Source organism: Geotrypetes seraphini, chromosome 15, assembly GCF_902459505.1.
Source record: "Geotrypetes seraphini chromosome 15, aGeoSer1.1, whole genome shotgun sequence".
In the NCBI taxonomy this organism is placed as follows: domain Eukaryota; kingdom Metazoa; phylum Chordata; class Amphibia; order Gymnophiona; family Dermophiidae; genus Geotrypetes; species Geotrypetes seraphini.
In genome coordinates, this window is record NC_047098.1 from 27,067,246 (window position 1) to 27,090,320 (window position 23,075).

The 23,075-nt window shown below is 40.6% G+C and overlaps 1 protein-coding gene across 2 annotated transcripts; it reads left to right on the forward strand.

The window, feature by feature from the left end:
- The first annotated feature begins 833 nt into the window (after positions 1-833).
- On the forward strand, positions 834-19,310 carry TARDBP (TAR DNA binding protein). 2 transcript variants are annotated; one of them, XM_033922070.1, is made up of 6 exons: positions 834-1,201; positions 2,924-3,188; positions 5,080-5,243; positions 12,129-12,269; positions 13,339-13,509; positions 17,482-19,310. In XM_033922070.1, exons 2-6 carry the CDS (start codon positions 2,948-2,950, stop codon positions 18,013-18,015), a joined length of 1,251 nt encoding a protein of 416 aa, XP_033777961.1. In that variant the 5' UTR covers positions 834-1,201; positions 2,924-2,947; the 3' UTR covers positions 18,016-19,310. The 2 variants fall into 2 exon arrangements, with proteins under 2 accessions (XP_033777961.1, XP_033777962.1); XM_033922071.1 differs by lacking the exon at positions 834-1,201 and adding an exon at positions 1,782-1,818.
- The last annotated feature ends 3,765 nt before the right edge of the window (positions 19,311-23,075 follow it).

A 23,075-nucleotide genomic window follows, 5' to 3' on the forward strand; every position in this document is an offset into this window, starting at 1 on the left:
TGGTACATCTCCTGTCTATTATCACTCCGAGGAGTTTTAGCGTGGGTTGAATGGGGTATGAGATCGAGTTTATCAGTAGGTTGGTCAAGGTAGGGGCTCTGCTGTTTTCTAGGAGGAGGATTGGAGTAATGGAGGATTAAGTGACTTTTCCATGGTCTTGGGATTTGATCCCATGATTTCTGGGTACAGAGGCAGCAGCTCTACCACTAGGCCACTCCTCACCTCACTTTGAGTAGTTTCTAAAGATAGGTTTAGATTCAGCATGCAAAACTGTATAATTTGGTCACTAGTAGAAAAAAAAAAATAAAATCTACCCCTAAAATACACACGCCCTAGTAGCCAGGCTCCCTGCAACCAACCCGAAGAATCCATGAAAAGGCAGCATTGAGCGTGCAAAACCTGAGTTCTTTTTAAAAATTTGGGTCATTCTTTTCAAGGGAAAAGATGCCGGAACCATAACCAAAAAATAACCCTAGTGCATACTAAATATAATTTAGAGCTTACACAACTCAAACCTGGGCTCTTACAAACACCAGCCTGGTTGAAATGTGTTATTTTTCGTTTTGTCCCTCCCTTCAGTCTCCTCAGCTCGGGTAACTGACTTGGTGTAACCACCTTGATCCTATACATATTATTTAATTTAATTTAATTTAATAAAGCATCAGTCCAACTTTCAGGAACACACGCCACCAGCGCTCGCGCGCGTTACCAACCGCTAGTGAAGCTGCTGTGCGCAAGCGCATAATCGTAAAACCCCCCCCGCTCGTCCTGGGACAAACCATTTCTCGCTCCGGGAGGGGGTGGGGTGGCAAAAGGAGGCCTTGTAAGATTTCCACAAGTTGGTTACGTTTTTCAGGACCTAACAACGTATTGAAAGAAACAAATGTGCACGTGAATTAGATCGTGCTGAATGCACCCAATTATATCATTTTCTACCTTAAAGGTTGTGCTTGCCCCTGTGACGGAGGGGATGACAGAAGCACCACCCACAAGCGAAGCTCTCCTGAAGCGGATGGGCGGCCATTTTATGAGTGAGGTTGTGGGGAGGAATTGGTCGGTTTCAAGCTTTAAAGATTTGATTTTATTTTTTTTTTCTGTCATAGTGACTCGTTGGATTATCTAGGCTTCCGTTGTCCGAAAGTGTCTTTATGTGATTCTATTTGCTGCCCGGCGTAGGAGGCTTGAAGTTCCCGAATTTCAGGTTAGTGCTCGAGAAGGCCTCCTGAGTTTCTGCGATATCCTTCTGGCCTAGGACAAAGGGGGGGTGTCGTGTGGGCCCAGAAAGTAGCCAACTGGTCTCGCATTGGAAGAGCAGAGACGGTATATAGTGCATGGTTAGTCCCTGCTTTTGTCGTCCTTGAGGCTGTAATAGTGGAGGCGTGAGTCGCAACTCTTCCCGTCATTGAAAGAAGAGCTGCTGCCTGGTTAGTTTAAAGCTGGCGGTATCTTGTTCCGTGATTATAGTGAGTAGGTTTTGTTGAGCTTTTGGCAGTGGCATTGTGCTCTTTTTTTTTTTTTTACAAGTAGAACGTGTGGGAAAGGTCTTTTTTTGAAAACATGTAACTTTTCACTTTTTATTACTCGTAAGGTTTGCCTATTAGTAAAAATTAATAGTTTTTCTGATGAAGATACTTGGGGAAAATGTGGATTCGTAACACAAAGCAAGGAAGATAAAACGTATACATCTGTTAGATTAAGAAAAGAGCGAAATAAATTAATGTAGGGTGATCTTCATATGCTTGTGTAACTTATTTTATTGTTGCAGGCCAAACTGAGAAGAGAAAAGTGAAACCAATCGCATGGATATCGCACAATAAAGTAAGAAGTGAACCTCAAAACGCCCGCAATGCACTCGTATCTTTACTGGGGTTATGAACATCATCATTGGTTTACACATACTAAGACTATTACAATATTTTTAATTTTAATTGTAGAAAAATTATTATAAAAAGGTACTTAACGTCACCCAACAGGAGAGCTCTGCTGTTTTGCTGTCATAAGCTTCATCAGGGGTTAATGTTTTTTCTACAGTCTCCTCCAATGGCAGAGCTCCCATCTGGTGAAACTAAGTTCCTTTTTATAATAATGTCTCTGTAGGTTCACTTCTCACTTTGTGTGATATCGATGTGATTGGTTTCACTTTTCTTGACTCATTTTGGTGTGTGATATCGATGTGATTGGTTTCACTTTTCTTGACTCATTTTGGTGTGTGATATCGATGTGATTGGTTTCACTTTTCTTGACTCATTTTGGTGTGTGATATCGATGTGATTGGTTTCACTTTTCTTGACTCATTTTGGTGTGTGATATCGATGTGATTGGTTTCACTTTTCTTGACTCATTTTGGTGTGTGATATCGATGTGATTGGTTTCACTTTTCTTGACTCATTTTGGTGTGTGATATCGATGTGATTGGTTTCACTTTTCTTGACTCATTTTGGTGTGTGATATCGATGTGATTGGTTTCACTTTTCTTGACTCATTTTGGTGTGTGATATCGATGTGATTGGTTTCACTTTTCTTGACTCATTTTGGTGTGTGATATCGATGTGATTGGTTTCACTTTTCTTGACTCATTTTGGTGTGTGATATCGATGTGATTGGTTTCACTTTTCTTGACTCATTTTGGTGTGTGATATCGATGTGATTGGTTTCACTTTTCTTGACTCATTTTGGTGTGTGATATCGATGTGATTGGTTTCACTTTTCTTGACTCATTTTGGTGTGTGATATCGATGTGATTGGTTTCACTTTTCTTGACTCATTTTGGTGTGTGATATCGATGTGATTGGTTTCACTTTTCTTGACTCATTTTGGTGTGTGACTATTTTGTTGAGCAAGCCTTTATTACCGCATTTTTGGATTTGATCTTTTATTTTTTTGCTTACATGGTTCACATTTGCCTTGATTCTTCTTACTGTAGGCTTACATTTCATAATCAGCCAAAATGGAGATAGAATATATACGAGTCACTGAAGATGAGAACGATGAACCCATGGAAATTCCTACAGAGGATGATGGCACTGTCCTGTTATCTACAGTCACAGCTCAGTTTCCTGGAGCTTGTGGATTGCGATATAGGAATCCTGTAAATCAGTGTATGAGGGGTGTGCGGTTGGTAGAAGGGATACTACATTCACCTGAGAGTGGCTGGGGGAATCTTGTCTATGTTGTCAATTACCCTAAAGGTGAGTTGTCTTTGCTACTGTAGCCATTTTAATATCCTAGAGTAGAGTTTCTTAACCAGTAGCACCTACACCCCTGAAGAGGTCAAATGTTGTGAACAAGGGTCTTGAAATCTGAGGCAATTTATTGAAACTTTCTAGATAAAGTGACTGTGTTTAGGACAGCAGCACTCTAAACAGGCTGCTTCGGCCTTGTCTGCTGAAGAATTCCCTCTGCTGCGTTACTGATGACATTAGTAATGTGGCAGAGTGAATTCCCCAGCGGAGAAGGCCGAAGCAGCCTGTTTAGAGTGCTGCCGTCCCGACACTGCTTTGGATGAAGGTATATAGGGCTCGCTCGCGGTCGGCGGGATTCAGATGGGAGGGAAGGATGGAGGGGGGGGGGCGGGTTGAATAGTTGCTGACAGTGAATCCTGGGACTAGGGCTTATTTTTGGAGTAGGGCTTATATTAAGACCTACCCTGAAAATCATGCTAGGGCTTATTTTCAGGGAAACATGGTATAATGATTGTGTACTTTAGTGACTTGGTGGTAGTTAGCAACATATGTAGCTATCAATAGTTAGGACACATGGTTTAGGAATAGGGTAGGAGGGTATCATCAGTTAAAGGGACATGGGAGCAAAGGTTTACAATCTCTATCTTGGGGGCAGATACACAAAACTGCAGCAAACCGGTGGAAAACACCAAGTTATAAAGTGATTTAAACTTGACGGTAAAAGGGAGAGGAACATGCCTGGCACTTACAAGAGCTGAGAAAAAGGAAAACACGCTTTCAATGAAATACTATAAATGAAGTCAAAAAAACTTATAAAAGGTTTCTAATTCATACTTTCATATGTGGAAGGGTTGTGCTCAGAGACGTAGAGGAAAAAGGGGAACAAAGTCCCCAAAAAAACCTCATCACTCACCCAGTCATTGCAGTACTTCCACTTTACAGGGTAATGATTTTTGCAAAGCATCAAAAATGAATAAACAACACTTATCTTGGTGCATAAATTTCTTTGCTCAAAGAACTTTATACACTAAGATAAGTGTTATTTATTCATTTTTGATTCTTTGCACAAAATCATTACCCTGTAAAGTGGAAGTATTGCAATGATTGGGTGGGCGGTGAGGTTTTTGGGGGACTTTGTTCCCCTTTTTCCTCTGTCTCTGAGCACAACCCTTTCCACATATGAAAGTATGAATTAGAAACCTTTTATAAGTTTGTTGTTGTTTTTTTTTACACTTCATTTATAGTATTTCATGAAAGTGTGTTTTTCTTGATTGAATTTTTCACGTTTTGTTTTTGACTTACAAGAGCTGAGCAGTAGGCATAGCTCTTGTGCGCCAAACCAGTGGATTGATATTATCACTGCGCTCTGAAGAGACAAGCAGCAGCATGGGAAAAAACAACCAAACCCTTCTAGTAGCTGCTGAAGCCTTTGCTTCAGATCGTTCAGAAGTCTCTTTTTTTTTCTCCCCACTGTGATTTGGTGTGTGTCCTGTGCCTATGGTCACTTTGAATTCGAGAACACAGTTTTAGGTACAGAACACACACACGCGCAAAACTCCTAAATTCAAGCAAAAATGCTCCTACCCCTACTGACAGCTCCAGAACTGCTTGAAAATTTTGACCCCTGAAAGGTGGGTATTCCTTGCTATGCATTTACGTTGTGCTCATTTTAATACTAATGAACTCATTGTAATGCATTTCTATCTTAATGGCTGCTACTGTGATCAGTAAAAGCCACTGAGAACTCTTTTGTGCATCAGAGGGTGAACTTGCAAGCTGCACTGGCTACAACCAGTCTTACTTGCATGATAAGCTTTTTAAGCATATACCTAGAGTAAAGTGATTGATGCTTGCCTGTTTGGGTGTTACATAAGTTTTCTTTTTTTTTCTCCCCCAGATAACAAAAGGAAAATGGATGAAATAGATGCTTCTTCAGCTGTGAAAGTAAAACGAGCTGTACAAAAAACTTCTGACTTAATTGTTCTGGGTCTTCCATGGAAAACCACAGAGCAAGATCTGAAGGAGTATTTTGGCACTTTTGGTGAAGTCATTATGGTGCAGGTAAATAGCACTTAATCAAAGTGGAACTGCATTAGAGTTATGATCTTACACACACACACGAGGGGGTGCTGAAAAGTTTCCTGGCCAACCAACTTCCTAAATTCTGAGTGTTATTTTGCCACTGTAGCTGAAGAGTGTTCCATTTTGCAAAGTGTCAATTTGCTGAATCGTAATGCTATGTTTTGACACTTTCAGATCATTGATGAACCATGTCAACGAAAAGCTTGGAATTTTCAAGTGTGGAAGTCCAAGCTGCCATGAAATTCCTATTCCTGCAGAAGAAAATGTCAAAGGAAATCCATGAATGTATGATGCAAACATTTGAGTGACAAATGCCCATCTTACTCCACAGTGATGAAGTGATGTGCAAACTTTCAGCGTGGAGATTTCGAGACTGAAAATGCAGCAAGGTCTGGGAGGTCTCAAACTGTGTCAATTCCTGAAATTGTTGACCAAGTCCATAACCTGATTTTGGCAGATTGACAAATATTGGCTAGAAAATTGCTGAGACACTGCAGATGTCCAGGGTGTATAATCCATGAGCAGCTTGGTATGCAGAAGCTGCCAGCCAAGTAGGTGCCCAAATATCTGAATGCTAGCAAGAAACGATGTTGAGTGGACACTTCCAAGTTAATTTTGCAGCATTTTCAGCAAGCTTTTGCCAACTTTTTGGAATGACTAGTTACTCTTTATGAACATGGTTACACCACTATAATCCTGAGACAAGACACATCCATGCAATGGCAGGACTCAGGTTCTCCAAGTCCAAGGAAATTCAAGACCCTTAGGTCAGCAAGAAAGGTCACGGCCACAGTGTTTTAGGATCAGGAAGGTGTTGTAATGACTATCTTTTAAGGGGCCAAACAGTTAATGTAAAATACTGCTATAACTTGCTGAGTTAGATTAAAGGAGGCATTGAAAGAAAAAAAGGAGATGGAATCTGCAGAAAGGAGTTCTTTCTTTGCAAGACAGTGCACCTGCTCACAAGGTTTGTCAGAATGACGGATGCTTTGAATCAGTTGTGGTTTCAGTGCATAGACCATCCATCCAACTCACCAGATCTTGTTCTTGACTATTTTCTGTTTCCAAACCTTAAAAAGAGTTTGAAAGGGTGACAATTTTCCTGTGATTCAGAGGTGATTGCAGCAGCGGAGCAGTATTTCAGTGACCAGACATCAGAGTATTTTTTGGAAGAAACTTCAGACGCAATGTGTATGTGAAATTTTTTGTAAGTTTCATGGTTCCACATCATTCCTTTGGTTGGGCTGAGAACTTTTCAGCGCCCTCTCGTGTGTGTGTGTATGTTTCATAAGTCATAGCAACTGTATGAGAGCAGGAGTCTGGTAGGGGAAAACAAAAATCATGATATTTGCATTCGTCATTTTACTATAGCATACAGTGTACATCATGAACAACAAAGTACATCAAACTATTTAACTGTTCACATACTTCAAAGTAGTCTCCCAGGTTGTCCACAACTTCGATCTGATTCCTAAAGTGAAGAAGCTATTGCTTGGGAAACGCTTTGTTAACAAACAGGACATTTTAACTGCATTTCGGCGAGAGGTGGCACATAGCGAATCAAATGCTGATTATGGTATTAACTACCCCCCCCCCCCACCCATCAATGGCAGCAAACCATGGACAACCTGGAAGGCTACTTTTGAAGGATAAATTCAATAGTTTATAGTTGTACTTTGTTCGTTGTACACTGTATGCCATAATAAAACAATGATTTCAAATGTCATGTTTTTTGCTTCTCCCCTACTAGACACCTACATTTCTCTTATCTGGTGGAAATATTAAGTATCTGTCACACATTTTCAAACGTATACATTAGATTTCCAGTGTTGGCACATTTTTGAGAGAAAAAAAAGTTCTAATACAAGGTGTCTAGTGGTCCTGAACGCTAAGGCTTTGCATCTGAACCTGCAAGTTACTTGCAGAATGCTGTTGATTGTCTGAATACCACCTCCTTCCCAGGGAGCTGCTCCTGCCCCCTCCAGGGTTGTTTTTATTTGTGTAAGGAAGTTGCTGAGAAGTGTTCCTGCTAAGCTCTGTGGCTTTTATTATTTTGGGGTATTTTTTTTTTTCTAAGTGTTCAGTTGGAGGCTCGGTGCCCAGAGGCTCCCACTTGTTGGGATCTCTGATTGGGAGAAGATGCAGACCTGCGCTCCGGAAGTCTGCTGCTAGCAGGATCAGCTGTTGGGAACACCTAGCTAGCTAACCTGCTTTTTGTATTTTTTAAGCTCAGGGGTCATCCCCTACATAGCTTTCAAGCTCCTGATTATCAGGAGATTGAGCACAGGCTTTTTAGCTCCTTCCCAGCTTGGCCAGGATTAATAGTGGGCCAGCTGCATAGTCCTCTCTCCCTTCACTGCACAACGTTTTCTGAGGGTTGAGGTTCAGTCTGACTGGCAGCCTAAAGACCAAGTTTGTCTGGCGAACCTGTGGAGCAGAATCTTCTCCATTTATTTTACCTGCATTCCTGAGCTGAAGCAGGCACATGGCACAGTGAGTAAGGCTATTATAGCCTATGTAGAAAATCGGGGAAGGGGTTGTCTCCAAAATTGAATTTCTGTAGCGTCCCTCCAGACTGGCACAGAAACAGATGGGTTTATGCTCCTCTGTCAGTAGGTGGAGACTGAGACAATTGACTTTTGGCTACAGTAGAAGTAGGCTGTGCAATCCCTCGTATACTCTCTCTTCTCAATCTTCAGCAGTCTATGCTCAGGTTTAAGGCCTGTTGTATATGGTTAGTGAATCTTGTCCCTTTTGTTGTCTGGACTGAGCTTGGGGGATCCTCTCGGAGGTCCTACCAACCTTGGGGGGGTGTCGCACTCAGGGTCGAGTCCCTCCCCCCATTTCCCCCACCTCCCCAGGTTGTTTTCTGGCTTCAGAGGAGCCTCAACTGTACGCCTTGCAACCGATACTGGCACTGACTACAGTTTAGACTGCCAGTAGGGTATGCTCGAACTTGAGATGAAGAGCTGTGAGAAGTTAAAAAATAATAATGACACAGGAAATAAAAGGAGTTTAACAGAAGCCTGAGGCCACCGTTGCTTTAGGGCGGCATTGTGCGTGGGATTTTGGCATTTTCATTATGAGCACTTCTAAAAAGTGTGTTGGTTGTGGGTGCCGATCCAGCCACCTGGCCTCAGGTGTCGGTGTGCACTGTGTGTTGGGAGGCGCTGGAGAAGCCCGGGCTTCCCCGCTATTCACAAAGGCCCCTTGTTGCTGGGGCTGCTAGAAGTGTGTCTGTAGCGGCAGGGTTGAGTATGGCTTCGGTGCAGTGTTTGATTTCAGGTGCCAGGTTAACGACAGTGCTTCCCTCAGTTTTGGCGGGAAACGCGTCTATTTTGCCCACTGCCTCAGGCAATCTTGCTCCTGTCTTGGAGAGTCAGGAACACGTCTTAAATGTGTCTTCTGTTTATACTGTGATTTCAAGATTGCCGCCAGGGTTGTTGAGCCTTGATTTTATGTTAGCCATGTGCACTGCTTATGTTCAAGCGGCTGGGAATCCTGCTTCAGTTCCGGGGGTCATCTGGGCTACCTCGTTCAATCTCCTGCTCAGGTTGTCTCTATCCGGCCGCCTCAGCCTTTGCACCAGCGGCCGCGGATGTCTTGGAACGAGATTTCTTTTATGGCTGATCCGTTTCCTCCAGATGGGGACTTGGATCTTGGGGGGCATTTTCCAGAACCGTTGGGGGGGAGGTTTGCTGTTATGGATAGAGAGTTGTTTTTTTTTTTTGAGGTGCTGGTTGGCGAAGACGCGTATATTGTGTGCTTTTTTCCTCAGAGTTGCAGGAGCTCATTCTTCAGGTGTCTCAGTTTTACACTTTGAAGAGGCAGTTAAGGACCCCTTCGTGTGGTGGACCCTCTTGGAGGAATCCGGTCAGCATCCCACTCTCTGTGCATCAGGATATTCAGGATATAGTACATGCTCTGTGGAAAGTTCCAGACGGGTCTTTTTGATTGACGCGGTCCATGGCCAGACTACCCCATTCCAGATGGGGATAAAGATACTTTTAAGTTTTCCTACAGTGTCTCGGCTATTATGCGCAAACATTCCATGTCTTTTGAATGGTGTCTTGGCCCTGAGAGATCATCAGGTCTGTAAAATAGAAGCAAAACTTACACGCAGTTTTGTCCTGGCTGTCTAGGTGGCGAATTATGGCAGTCTGATGATCCGGGCTGCTTTACGATGGTAGATGAGTATTCTTGACCGCGCAGCGGCTGACTGGTCCTTCGTGGATCAGGAAGTTCTTAAAATTGAGCTGGAAGCTTCTTTTCTCTCTGATGCCATACATGATCTGTTGGGTGCCTCAGTCCAGTCCATGGCTCTAGGTGTGACAGGAGTTCGTTAGTCGGATCTTCTTTTTGTCCAGTTAGCAGACCTTTGTAATGGGGGACAGTGCTTCCAAGGCTTCCATTGCACGTTGAATGGAGGCTCCATTGCACGTTGAATGAAGGAGGCTATTGCTTCGGTGAACCTTCTCCAAAAGAAGCCTGTTCCTGAATTTCTAACAGCTCATTCCACTTGGGATCAAGCATCTTCTTGGGCTGAGACTTCTCTTGTGCTCCTGTGGATATCTGGCGTCTCGCCCAGATCATTAGAGGGGCTCTTTGGTTGCACCCTCCGGTGTACTTCCCTTTCCTTTCCTGGGATCTAAACACCATATTACACAGTCTCAGTAAAGCTCCATATGAGCCCTTACGGCAGGCTTCCCTTGATTTTCAGTTAAGATGGTGTTTCTGGTGGCAAATGCATTGGTGAGACGTGTTTCCGAATTACAAGCTCTGTCCTGCAGGGAACCATTCTTTTACGTTTATAGAAGCAGGGCTCTCCTTGCACACAGTTATGTCCTTCTTACCAAAAGTAGGCTCGGCCTTCCACATCAGTCAAGAAAAAAGGATAAAGCATGCATTTGCTGGATGTCAAGCGAGTGCTTCTCTGGTACCTCAAAGTTACCAGTGTATCAGATCATCTTTTTGTTCTGACCAGTCATGCCAAGAAAGGGAAGCCAGCTTCTAAAGCCTCAGTGTTTTGGGGTTTTTTTTCCAGATGGATTAAAATGGCCATTTGCTCTGTGTATGTAGGCTGTGGTAAGCAGCTGTCGATCACACTGAAAGCTTACTCCACTAGAGGAGTTACTACCTCATGGGTGGAGACTCGGGTGGTTTTGCCCGAGGAAATCTGTAAAGCATCTACTTAGTCTACCCCTCATACCTTTACTAGGTTCTTTAGGTTGGACATAATATCCAGGAAAGACGCTGCTTTTGGTCCTCCATTTTGAAGACAGGATTGGTGGACCTGTCTTAGATTCTAGGGACTGCTTTGGTAGGGTTCAGGTCCACTAGTCACATTACACTAGAAAGAAAGATTAGGTTCTTACCTCAAAATCTTCTTTCTTGTAGATGTCTAGTGGTCTTGAAGTCCCGCCTTGTCAGTGAGCTTCATATGCTTTGCCTTAAGATCAGTCCGAATTTGGAGAATTTTCTGTCTCAGATGAACTGAAAGGATATTAATTTTTTAAAAAAAGAAAACCATTCAAGAAAGTACTAGCAAGTAAGCTCTATATAAGATTAGTTCTGGTTGTATACAGTTTTTGTACCTGTTTTGATAGTTATTTGAATGTTGTAATGAATATGTTACAGAGCAGAACTGAATTGTAGTGTTGGGGATGTTTCTCTCCTTCTAGTTATGTCTGTCATTACAGTGCTACTTGATTTGATTTTGTACAAACTGAGGGGGCAGGAGCAGCTCCCTGGGAAGGAGATGAAGTTCTCAAGATGATTGACAGCATTCTGCAAGCAACTTGCAGGTTCAGATGCAAAACCTTAGCGTTCAGGACCACTAAGATACATCTACAAGAAAGATTATCAAGGTAAGAACCTAATCTTTCTTTGCCTGACACATTTTTATATACTTGTGTTTAACATATGGCTGCACTCACTTTTATTATAGTAGTGATTAGTAGTTTCCTCCTTTATTTTTAGAGGAGACTTCATTAGTGATCCTGTGAATTGGGTTTTTTTCTATGCTTTGCAATACATTAGGAAAAATAGAGCAAAAGAGTATGGCTGGTTATGTAACTTTCAGTAATCTTTTTACTTTTTCTGTTATGTCATCTGACACTTCAGTGAGCTTGGATTTGCAGTTGTGGTAAAACACAGGCTTCTGTTATGAAGAGGACAGTATGTAGTTATTTGATTTATACGTCAGATTTGTTTTGCATTTAGAAACATGATGGCAGATAAAGACCAAATGGCCCATCTAGTCTGCCCATCCATGGTAACCATTATCTCTTTCTCTCTCAGAGATCCCATGTGCCTATCCCAGGCCCTTTTGAATTCAGACAGTCTCTTGTCTCCACCAACTCTTCCGGTAGACTGTTCCATGCATCTACCACTCTTTTCTGTAAAAAAGTATTTCCTTAGATTACTCTGGAGCCTATCACCTCTTAACTTCATCCTATGCAGAGTTTCCTTTCAAATGAAAGAGACTCAACTCATGTGCATTTACATTATGTAGGTATTAAACATCTATCATATTTCCCCTCTCCCGTCTTTCCTCCAAAGTATACAGATTGAGATCTTTAAGTCTGTCTCTATATGCCTCATGACATGTTGGAGTGTGATGCAAATACTACATAGACCAAGCAGCTTACAATTATAAAAAGGTAGAACATGGAATAGAAACTAGACGTAGTCTGTATGCTGTTCTTTTACCTTCACATTTTTTATGGTATGCATGCCATAAAAAATATGAGAGTAAAAGAACAGCAAAAACTTATCCTAAAGAGTAGCTTCATATCAGAAATTTTGTAATGGGGTTTACCTGAAACTTAAAATTTCTTCAGTTGTAATGCTTTTCTTTGTCAGGTTAAGAAAGATGTTAAAACTGGCCACTCAAAAGGCTTTGGTTTTGTTCGCTTTACTGAATATGAAACTCAGGTGAAAGTAATGTCACAACGACACATGATTGATGGAAGATGGTGTGACTGTAAACTTCCTAATTCTAAGGTAATTTTCTTTGTTGCATGATTAATCTTTTAGTACCTTAATGTCACATCTGTGAGAGGTGACAGCGAAAATGATTTGTATGCATTATCTTATATTTCTGAACCATAGTAGTAAACGGGAAAACAGATTAAAATTTGAGATGGGATTCCACTAAGGTTCATTTCTTATTCTTACTGTGGTGGAGGGAGACAGTATAGTAAATCCAGAATTTTACTAGTCTTGGTGCTTAAAAGTAAAATGAATTTGCATAAGTATCCATTTCTTCTTGGATGTAAGAATGTTCAATACACAATCTACTTGTTTTGGGTTAAAAAAAGAATAGAAAACCATATGTCTGATCTCAAAAATGGAGAGTATCGACTTTTTCACTCCATAAGACGCACCCTAGATTTAGAGGAGGAAAACAAGAAAAAAACATCCTGAACCCAGGCTCTGCTCCCAGCCCCCCTCACTCCTTGCCAGGCTCTGCACCCAACCCCACACTCCTTGCCAGGCTCTGCATCCTGTCCCCCTAGTACCTTTTAAAAAAAAAAAAAACCCGCCCCGTCCTACCTTTTAAAAACACCCCATACTTTTTTTTAAAACAAACAAGCACCCCGCCCCGTCGTACCTTTTTAAAATGTCCTTATAGCCAGCTGGTCCAGCGTGTATTGGCATGGGCAGGAGCCAGCTTTCCAAGTTGCTGCCTTGGCCTGCGCCGCTTCCTGAATGGTTGCTGTCAGTTCTTACGAATCCTGCGAGAACTGATGGCAGCCATTTGGGAAGCGGTTCGGGCCCAGGTTGCAACTCGGAAAATTTGCTCCTGCCTGTGCCGATACACGCTGGACCACCAGGCTATAAGGGTGTGTTTTAAAAAGTAAGATGGAGCGGGGAAAGTGTTTTAAAAAGGTACAACTGGACGGGGGGGGGTGTTTTTTTTTTTTAAAGGTACGGGAGGTGGGTAAAACTTTGTATCTTCGCTGCATAGACGCACCAACATTTCAGGTGGAAAAAAAGTATGACTTATGGAGCTGTATGTTCTTGCATAGGACTGCTTTTCTTAACTTTTTTGTGCATTTTTTTAAACTAGCAAAGTCCAGATGAGCCATTGCGCAGTCGAAAGGTGTTTGTGGGTCGTTGCACAGATGATATGAGTGCTGATGAACTCCGCCAGTTCTTTACTCAATATGGGGAAGTTATAGATGTCTTCATTCCTAAGCCTTTCAGGGCATTTGCTTTTGTTACGTTTGCAGATGATCAGGTACTGGTTTTAGCTATTTGATTGCATTTAAGAAAACTACTTATTTCCCATTCCTTGCATACACCAGACATGAGGCAAATGAAAAACCAAGTCTGAATTAAACAAAAATCTAAAGCAGTCATGTAGCTTTCCATCAAAAACAGGTATTCTAATAAAGACCCATATTTTACAACTCCCCAAACTGACTAGCAAGCTGAGAAAATAAGCATTTAAGGAAACATATGCATAGCTTTATAAATAGACTTTCATGAAAAGCCACATGAAACTTGAATAGCCTTAAACAACAAAATATTGACAGTAAAATTGCAAACTTTTAAGTTAACAAAATGTAATCCTAGAGACGGATGATACACTAAATTCATGATGACATACAGTCCTTCAAACCCACTAGGCAGCAAAGAGCCAAGTTCACTGCTTCTTTTCTAAATATAATGTAGTTAAATCCCCCATGCAACTACTGAGAGAATTGATTCTGTGATATGGGAGTTACTACTGAAAAGATTGATATTCTAATTATATGCTACTTGAGATCTAAAGTTGCTTAACTCAGTTACAGGACAGCTCCCTCATCACTTTATAGTCTCAGGCATAAATGACCTCTATTTAATGAGTGAAAAAAAGTTTCTATTCCCATATTCTATACTATTTCTCCATAATCTGGGAAAACTAAAAATGGCATGCTCTATCTTATTGATGTACAGATTTCAGGCACCTCTGCTCAATTTAATGCCTTGGGGAAAGAATGAGTTCTATGATTTTAATCTGCACAAAAAAGTGCAAGTCTAAAATGTTTAGAATTTTCAGAATTCTAAGCTTAGAACCATGACATCCAAAACCATTTTAATTAAAAAGTTCCAGCTCAGTTTTACCATAACCTGAGATGTATAATTGTAAACAACCAGACTTCCCCTAGAATTAAATGATCTATGGTCTATGGAGAAGAGCTTATATTAAATCAAAAGAGTATTACACTGTTAACTCATCCACATGTTAACTATAAAATTCCCTAGAATCACCTAGACTTGGGTATTTGAATTCTTTGATTTTATTACTTAAGTTGTGCACCAAACATAAAAGACCAGCCCAAGTAGAAGCTTAAATTCCTAATTAGGTTTCACAAAAAGGAAAGGTTCGATTGTGACTCAACACATACTGTGATTAAACTAACAGCTATATTGGATGGCAATCCTTTTCGTAAACTAAAATCAGGTTTCAACTAAAGGGAAAGGTCTCGACTGTAAAACAAAAAAATATTTAATGTTGTGCTGTACCTTTTGACTAAAAGAGGCAAGATGGCATTTTCTGAAAAACAGCTTGATGCCATATACCATATATACTTGAATATAAGCCGACCCAAATATAAACTGAGGTAATCTTCCCCCCACCCACAAGGTTGACTCAAATATAAACAGGTGTATGGGGGGGTAATACTCAAGTGCCCAGCCCCCGCCCTTATTCTCCCATGCCCTGCCAAGCTCTGCACCCTGCCTTTCTCTCTCCCAGTGCCTTGCAGGCCTCCGGGCCTGTGTACTGTAGGGATCCCTCCCTCCTCCTTTATCCTAAGACAAGCAGGCAGCATATTCTCACATGTGGGTGATGTAATCCATGGAGCCCAGTATTTATAGTGAATTGTGCACCGTCGCTTTAAGAAATCCAAAGCTTTCAGACTACCCGCTACTGTGCATGCGTGAGTGCCTTCCTGCAGAGCGAAGAAGCTGTATTTCTAATAACTGCATGCTTTTTCTACAGTGCCTTTTCTGCATTGCGTATGTTTTGGGGTTTTTTTTTCTTTTAATTTCTTTCATTTTGTATTGTCCATTGTACTTGCTTTCACTTCATGGCTTAAAAAAAAAGGAACTTATTTCTTTTCCCCTTTCCCTCTTTGAGGACTGGGATCGACCGTTATGTTTGATGGTTTTCTATTGTTTTTTAAAATAGAGTTCGATTTAGCAAATAAAGTGTCCCATCCATGTCAAAATCATTGACAGGTTTTAAGAAGGTGCTGTCTGTGTCAGCAATATAGTTCGGTCACTGGCCCACATAGCTGGCCAGTGTTTGGGACCTGAACTCCGCTTAGGTTCCTGTATTTTTTTTGTTCCATCCTTCATACATTCACATCTCGCTACTGTCTAGAATCCTTTTCCAGATGAGGTGGTCATTTCGGCCAGGCAGTTTTACAGAATTTATTTTTTACCTAATGATCAACTCTCCCTTCATCCCATTATGTTCAACTAGGGGGTCCCACATATGAGAATATGTTGCCTGCTTGACTTAAGATAAAGCACAGTTACTTACCGTAACAGATGTTATCCGGAGACAGCAGGCAGATAGTTGGCTTTTTAGCTTGTTTACGGAACTGAGGTACTACGAACCCTCGTCAGGCAGGAAGGTAGCAGTAGCAGGTAGTCTGAAAGCTTTGGATTTCTTAAAGTGCCAGTGCAATGTTCACTGTCTGTACCGGGCTCCGTGGAAGACGTCACCCATATGTGAGAATTGCTGTCTGGATAACACCTGCTACGGTAAGTAACTGCTGTCCCAGCTGACTGTGACAACTTTTACCTCCCTCCCACCTCCCTTGCATACCTTTCAATTCCCTGGTGGTCCAGCAGTGAACCGGGGCAGGAGCAGCTCCTTCTCCGGTTTACTGCTGGACCACTAGGGAATTGAAAGATATGCAGGGGAGGCGTGCGAGAGGTAAAAGTTGTCATAGTTAGCCGGGACAAGAGGAGAAAGGGATCCTTCCTGTCCTGGCCCCCACTGGACAACCAGGTCATATGGCAAACCTGGTGGAAGTCTGGAAAAGATCCAATGGGGTGGGGTGGGCACTCAAATATAAGCCAAGGCTCTCATTTTTGGGCCCAAAAATCTTGGCTTTATATTGAAGTATATATGGTAAATGACTTGACTTACATTTTTTGGTGGGTTACATGACAAGTTTGTTGGCTGTTTACTCAGTTCTCAGACTCTCATCAAGTCGAAAAGGTCTTTAACTATACAACTTGGCACTATTTTGTTAAGTTAACTTAAGGTCAGAATTGATAGTAATGAGGATTTGCAAAACAGCTAACCTCATAAAGTAAGACTTCACTGCTGCAATGGAGATCTTTTCTTTAGTTGTCTCACTGCCCTACTCCTCCAAGCACTTTTTAGTTTTAATATGAAGTTTTCACAAGTACGGTCAATGGTCTATCATAAGAAAAAATAGTGCTTATGAATGTAATCTGTTTTATTGGTTCTTTTAATTCAATCAGAATTTAACTCTGAATATGTACTAATCGCAGGAAAATGGGTGGTCATGCTTGCCAGGTTTTGTAGCATGGCTTCTTGTAACCAATGCTTTTGAAACCTTTCTGTATGGAAAATATTTCTCATCTCTCAGGCAGGGCCTACAAGTTGAGGGGTCTTATCTCGATTCAAAACTATTTAACTTTTTGGTCAGTAGAGGTTACTATTTGTCCAACACTCATGTTCCATATATTGTTTGATGTAAGAGAGTCTAGCTATCCAGAGAAGTGGCAGTCTGATGCATGGCAGATTGGAGAAAATATACCTGAATGTAATTGACCTTAAGCTACAACTTAAAAAAATAAAATAAAATGAGCTAAAATCTAAATAAAATGCCGGGTTTCAGTCTAAAAAATTCCATGCATAAAAAAGTTTTTAACATGGTAGATGCTTTGTAACCTAATTAGAAGACATTCAGTATACTTAATAAAATGGGCACCTTATTAACATGTGCCAATGCTGTTTAGCATGTGTTATCTGCCACAGTCCGTTTTTATTCCTCTTGGCCATGTGTTAGTAAATGACCCTAGTTTTCTTCCCTTTTTTGTGTTCAGCTGTGCTCTAGTCAAAATAGTTTTATATAAAGTGTGAGAATTCCATAGCTCATATTTTTGTTTGAAGAGTTTAGGAATATGTTCCGCAGTGAAGAGAGATCTTAATTTCTGTTGCATTTGTTTGTTTTTGTAGGTTGCCCAATCTCTGTGTGGCGAGGACTTGATCATTAAAGGAGTCAGTGTTCACATTTCTAATGCTGAACCTAAGCACAATAGCAATAGACAGCTAGAAAGAGCAGCAGGAGGAAGATTTGGTAGTGGTCCAGGTGGTTTTGGCAATCAGGGTGGATTTGGTAACAATAGAGGTGGTGGTGGTGGCGGATTGGGAAACAACCAGGGGGGTAACATGGGTGGTGGAGGAATGAACTTCAGCGCTTTTAGCATCAACCCTGCTATGATGGCAGCTGCCCAGGCAGCATTGCAGAGTAGCTGGGGAATGATGGGCATGTTAGCTAGTCAGCAAAATCAGTCTGGGCCTTCAGGAAACAATCAACCCCAAGGTAATATGCAGAGGGAGCAGAACTTTGGCTCAGCGAATAACTCCTATAGTTCTAACTCTGGCCCAATAGGTTGGGGATCAGGATCCAACCCAGGATCAGGTGGTGGTGGGTTTAATGGAGGTTTTGGTTCCAGCATGGAATCAAAATCATCAGGCTGGGGCATGTAAATAGAGGCAGCCCTCGTTTTAAGGGGGGGAATACAAATTTTTCTAAGTTCATGGTAAGTATAATGTAAAGTACATATGGTTTTTTGTTTTGTGTTTTTTTTTTCCCAAAACGGATGTTCTTAATGTGCAACATATTCCAACAGTATTTTTGACAGTCTTCTCTTTGTAAAAGAAAGGCAAATAGAATTATATGTTTGAGCCAGTGAAGAGAATCTATAACACTACACTGGTGATAGCAATTATTTCTCTTGTAATGTTTATCACTTAGTCTACTGACCATTTGCATGTTTAAAATGGAAATCATTGGTCAGAAATTTAGCTTTTTTTTTCCTCCCTGGTTTTTATTTTGGTTCACACATTTTTATCTTTGGTTTGTTTGGGAAGTGTGATGTCACAGAACTGGGTTATTTTTTTATTTTTATTTATTTTTTTAACTTGGTCTCCCCCTCCCATGTTGAAATCTGCACTGTGAAAGCTTCAGTTAATCTCTGCAGTTCATCTCATTTCCTGAAGGAGTATTCTGTTTAAAAAAAAATCTGTCCTGGAATACCTTTCCCATTCAAGATAACATCATTCTGCACATGCTGCCTCTTAAAAGACGGTGGGTTTTCCATTTTTTATCCACTACTCTTTATTTGATGGAGTCGTACCAGCACTAGAAACGCAAGGCTGTGAGATGGAACCCGAAGGCTGTTTGAACACTGTGGGATTGATGGTGGTGCCAAGGAATGAGAGGCTGGGTATGAACGAGAAAAAGCAGAGCGCATGCAGAGACTTGGTGTTGCATTATGGGATTTCTTTTTGAAACTGCGAGATGTGTCTCTCCATCCTGTGGATTTGGTGAGAGTGTGCAGAGAGCAATGGGAGCAAGTAACGTACGAATGTTCTTGCATTCAAAGGACATCCTATCTGTTGGAAGACATAACAGGTTTAGAATACCTGGCTAACCAATTTAGTTGAATGTGTTAAGTGAAATGAACTTGTATTTTTCCCCCTTGTCTACTGCTGTGAATGATGTATGGTGTGTGTTCTCTTTTGTTAATGATTTGTAAGTGTGGCACTGAACTGAAGAAGATGGGCTTGGTGATGAGAAATACTGACCCAGGCTGGTGGTGTGCTTTTTTAGCAGTTGCCCCAGATGTGTCATTGTCTCTTACAGGAGGGTGGAAGTTTCAATGTCTGTAAGAAATCCATAAGAATGTTGTTTGCTGCAGTCATGTGTTCTGTGTTTGGATGCTTTTTACAAGATTTGTCATTGTAGGAAATTCTTAAATAAAACTGGTTTAAGTAATGTGTGTCTGTCTTGCAGCCATAAATTTAAAGTACATTTTTTTTTCTGCCTGCTTTTTTTTTTTTTTTTTTTTTTTCAGCTTTCTGCTTACTAAATTTGAACATTTTCACAAGTTAACAGGAAATTTTTTCCCTTTTAAAAAGCTGCAGCAGTGGCTGCCACATGGCAAATACTCCAACGTCCATTAAATCTCTATGAACATGAGATTGAGTACTGCAGCTTTGTAAAAGAAGCCCTTTGTGAAGCTTTCAGAATCAACATTAGATAGGTATGGTTGTGTCTGGGATGTCCAATGACATGCCTTCATTTACATGATTAGAACAGCTCTCACTGAACAGAAAGCATCTGTTTGGTGTTCTTATAAGTTGTTGGTTTGAGGTAAGATGTTCTTAACCAGTTACTGTCCTTTATTCTGAAAGAGCTGACCTATGGAGAAGAATTTTATTAGATAGCAGGTAGGTAACAGGATATACACAAATTGAAATGGTTTTCTTAGATATTTTGTGACATTTGGATTGATGAATTGATACAATTCATTCACTAAAATACCAATTAAGATTAAAATTTCCACACAAAATGGCTTGTAACAAGCCCCCAAAATAATTTATTTCACATGAAATGTGTGTGACCTAAAACAGTTTTTCACTTGTAAAACAGATAAAATTTGTTTATGAATACATCTGAGTAATTCCATGTCAGTTGGTCCAATTTCAAGGAGGTTCCACATGCAACATCTGTGGCTTTGTGGCCCAAATAAAGGATCCCCTAACTCTGGACCTAGTTGAAATAATGTCCAAAAACTTCGCTTATCCTCTCCTGAAAAAATTTCATCAATTTCTGAGATGGTTGCATGGGGAGCTCTGGACCACGTGACATGGAATGACCCATCTACACATGTCTGTAAGAGTCCTCTGGAATGTTAAGATTGCTCCATTATTGGGGGATATTAAAAAAAGGTTGTGCATAGTAGAGTAATATCTTTCAGTTAACTGTTAAAGGGAGCTAATTTGTGTTTGTGTGGGGGGAAGGGTTTGTTTTGGAAGTGTGGAAAGGTTTTATAACTTAGATCTTGTGTGATCTTATGGGGGGTTACTGATTTTGCTGTTAAATGAGCATTTTTCCCTTAAGGCTTTTGTATCAGTATGCTTATACATAAGCTATTATGCTTTTACTTTGTGGTAGAAGGATAACAAATCAGTTTCTGGAGCATGCAAAGATCAGCTGACATCCCTACAAGGATATGCTGGTAAGTTCATTTGAATGGAGTCCCAGTATCAATTATCTGCTAGCATTTTAAGTCCAGGCTTGGATCCCCAAAGATGTGCATATTATAGTGAACAACTACATGATTTTGTAAAGTGATAGTCTAGCTCCTTGTGTTGAGCTTTGATTTGTGTTCTATTGAACCCTATGCACTTCAACTCTTTATTTTAAGAGTAGGAAAAGATTCCTGCCTTTCCATTAAAGCAACAACACCTCTTAGTTAATTTTGCCCCACTTGAGGGTGAATATGTGGGTCTTTGATTTAAGTAATCTAATTTGATTTGTTGCCTAGCATTTTCTGGATAATACTCTATAAATTGGCATGGAAGTTTTCACCATGGCTTTGAAACATTCATGAATTGTTGCTTTGCTATTTGTAGAATGGCAACAATTAGTAGTAGACTATGATTATATAATATGTCTTGATCAGATGGAAAATTCCAGCACCTAGCAGCCATTAACAGAACCTAACTAGTATTTGGTGTTTTACTTTTTCCCCCTTAACTGGGTTTGAAGACATACTTTGTTTTTTAAATATTAAAATATTATTTGTTTACAGTAATTTAAGCAAATGATGTATTGATGCTTCGATCTTAAAGCAAGAAACTGAAAATCAGGAGCTCTTAAGTGTTTTGAAGCCTTGTTCTTATTTTGTATTGATTGAATAAAGTACAGTATTAACAACATATGCTTGGCTAAGCATGGTGTGTTTTTGTTCAGTTTTACAAAGGTATTAGCTAAAATATCAGAAAGCATTAGAGTTTGTATAGCTGATATAATGTTAGGATTGTGCAGTTGAAAGATGTAAACAGGAGTTTCTAGTGAGTTGAACACAGCTAGATTATTTGAACTTTGCCTGTAGATGGTCTGCGCATGCGTTTACTGTCCGTGCTTTTTTTATTTTTTTACTTGTGAGCCTTTGGTTTTAACCCGCGGGTTTAAAGCAGGTTAAAACCACAGGCTTGCACTGCAGGGAAGGGCGGCAAGCAGGAGAGTCGGGGCAGTGAGTGGGGTGGCGGGCAGGAGAATCGCAGCAGAGAGCAGGAGATGCTTTACTGAAGTCGGCAGAGAATCAGGGCAGAGAGCTACAATTGCGTGTTGGATCAAGGAGGCTATCGCTATGATGTACCATCTTCAAAGGAAACCTGTTCCGGATTTTCTCAAAGCTCATTCCACTCGGGGGCAGGCAGCTTCTTGGGCTGGGTCTTCTCTTGTGCCTTCAGTGAATATCTGTGAAGCTGCAGTTTGGTCTTCTCTCCATTTGTTTGCCACTACCGTGTGGACATTCAAGCAGGTCGGGACGCAGTGTTTGCTAAGCAAAGTTTGTGACAGCCTTTTGGGGGTCCCACCCATGATGCGTACTGCTTTGGTACATCCTATCCGTTCAGTGCCAGTCTGGCGGGACGATGAAGGAGAAATTTAAGTTCTTACCTGCTAATTGGATTCTATATATCAAGTTGTGGATGTTTTATTGACTTTTATTCCAATAAAGTCTACATCAGCAACATCAGTCTCCATAGTCGTTTGATTTGGATTTTCATCTGTGGATCTACAGCGTCAATTTCTTGGTTGGTTCTTTCTTTTAGCCCCACACTGTCATTTTTATTTGGTGTTTTTCGTGAATAGTACGTTTTTTACTGCGGTATCTTTTTTTATCTTGCAGTGTTGTTTCTTCTAGCTTATCTGGTTAACTATGGGAACACCTTGAAGGTTCTTATTCTAATCAGTATCCAATGGTGTCTCCTTATCTAATCTGGACAACTGCTTTGTCTTCTCCATATAAGAGTTTCATAGTTCTTAGTTCCTGCTTGGCTATTCGTCAGACTGTTTGTAGATGAGACTACACAGTCTCTGTGTTCTCAGTCTCTACCTGCTGGCAGGGGAGCATAAGCCCATCTGTTCTGTATCGGTCTGGAGGGACTAATAGAAAGAAAATTAGTAGGTAAGAACCTAATTTCTCCTTATCAGTTAATGGAGCAACTCTTATCAAATTCCATTGTCAGTAAAATTGCAAGATCTTGAGTATCTGAGAGGAACTGATCTGTGATCAGAAATTTAGTTGTATTGATCTTCTTGAGCTGATTGGTATCCTAACTGAATTCTGAGATGGTTTAGATATACATATATTCAAAGAGAAATTGGACCAAATGATCTGACTATGGGGCAGTTTTCCAGTGACAGTAATCAAAGGATTTAAAATGTCACATTAAAAAGGAAGTCCAAACACAGCAGTAGAGACGACAATTGGAAAAGGAAACAAAGGAGCTTGGTCAGATGATTTGTAGAAAAAACAACTCTTTAATCTGATGATTTATTGTAGGTAATGATGACTCAAAACAAGTTGTGTTTCAGCTGCAAGGCCTGCATCAGGAGACAGAATACTCAAGAACATATGCATATTTTATCATTTTCATGTCTTTATGATTTGTATAAGAGAAAAAAAAGCTTAAATTACAAATTAGAGCATTAAAAAATCTATAAAACATTGATAGCATATTAACCGGTG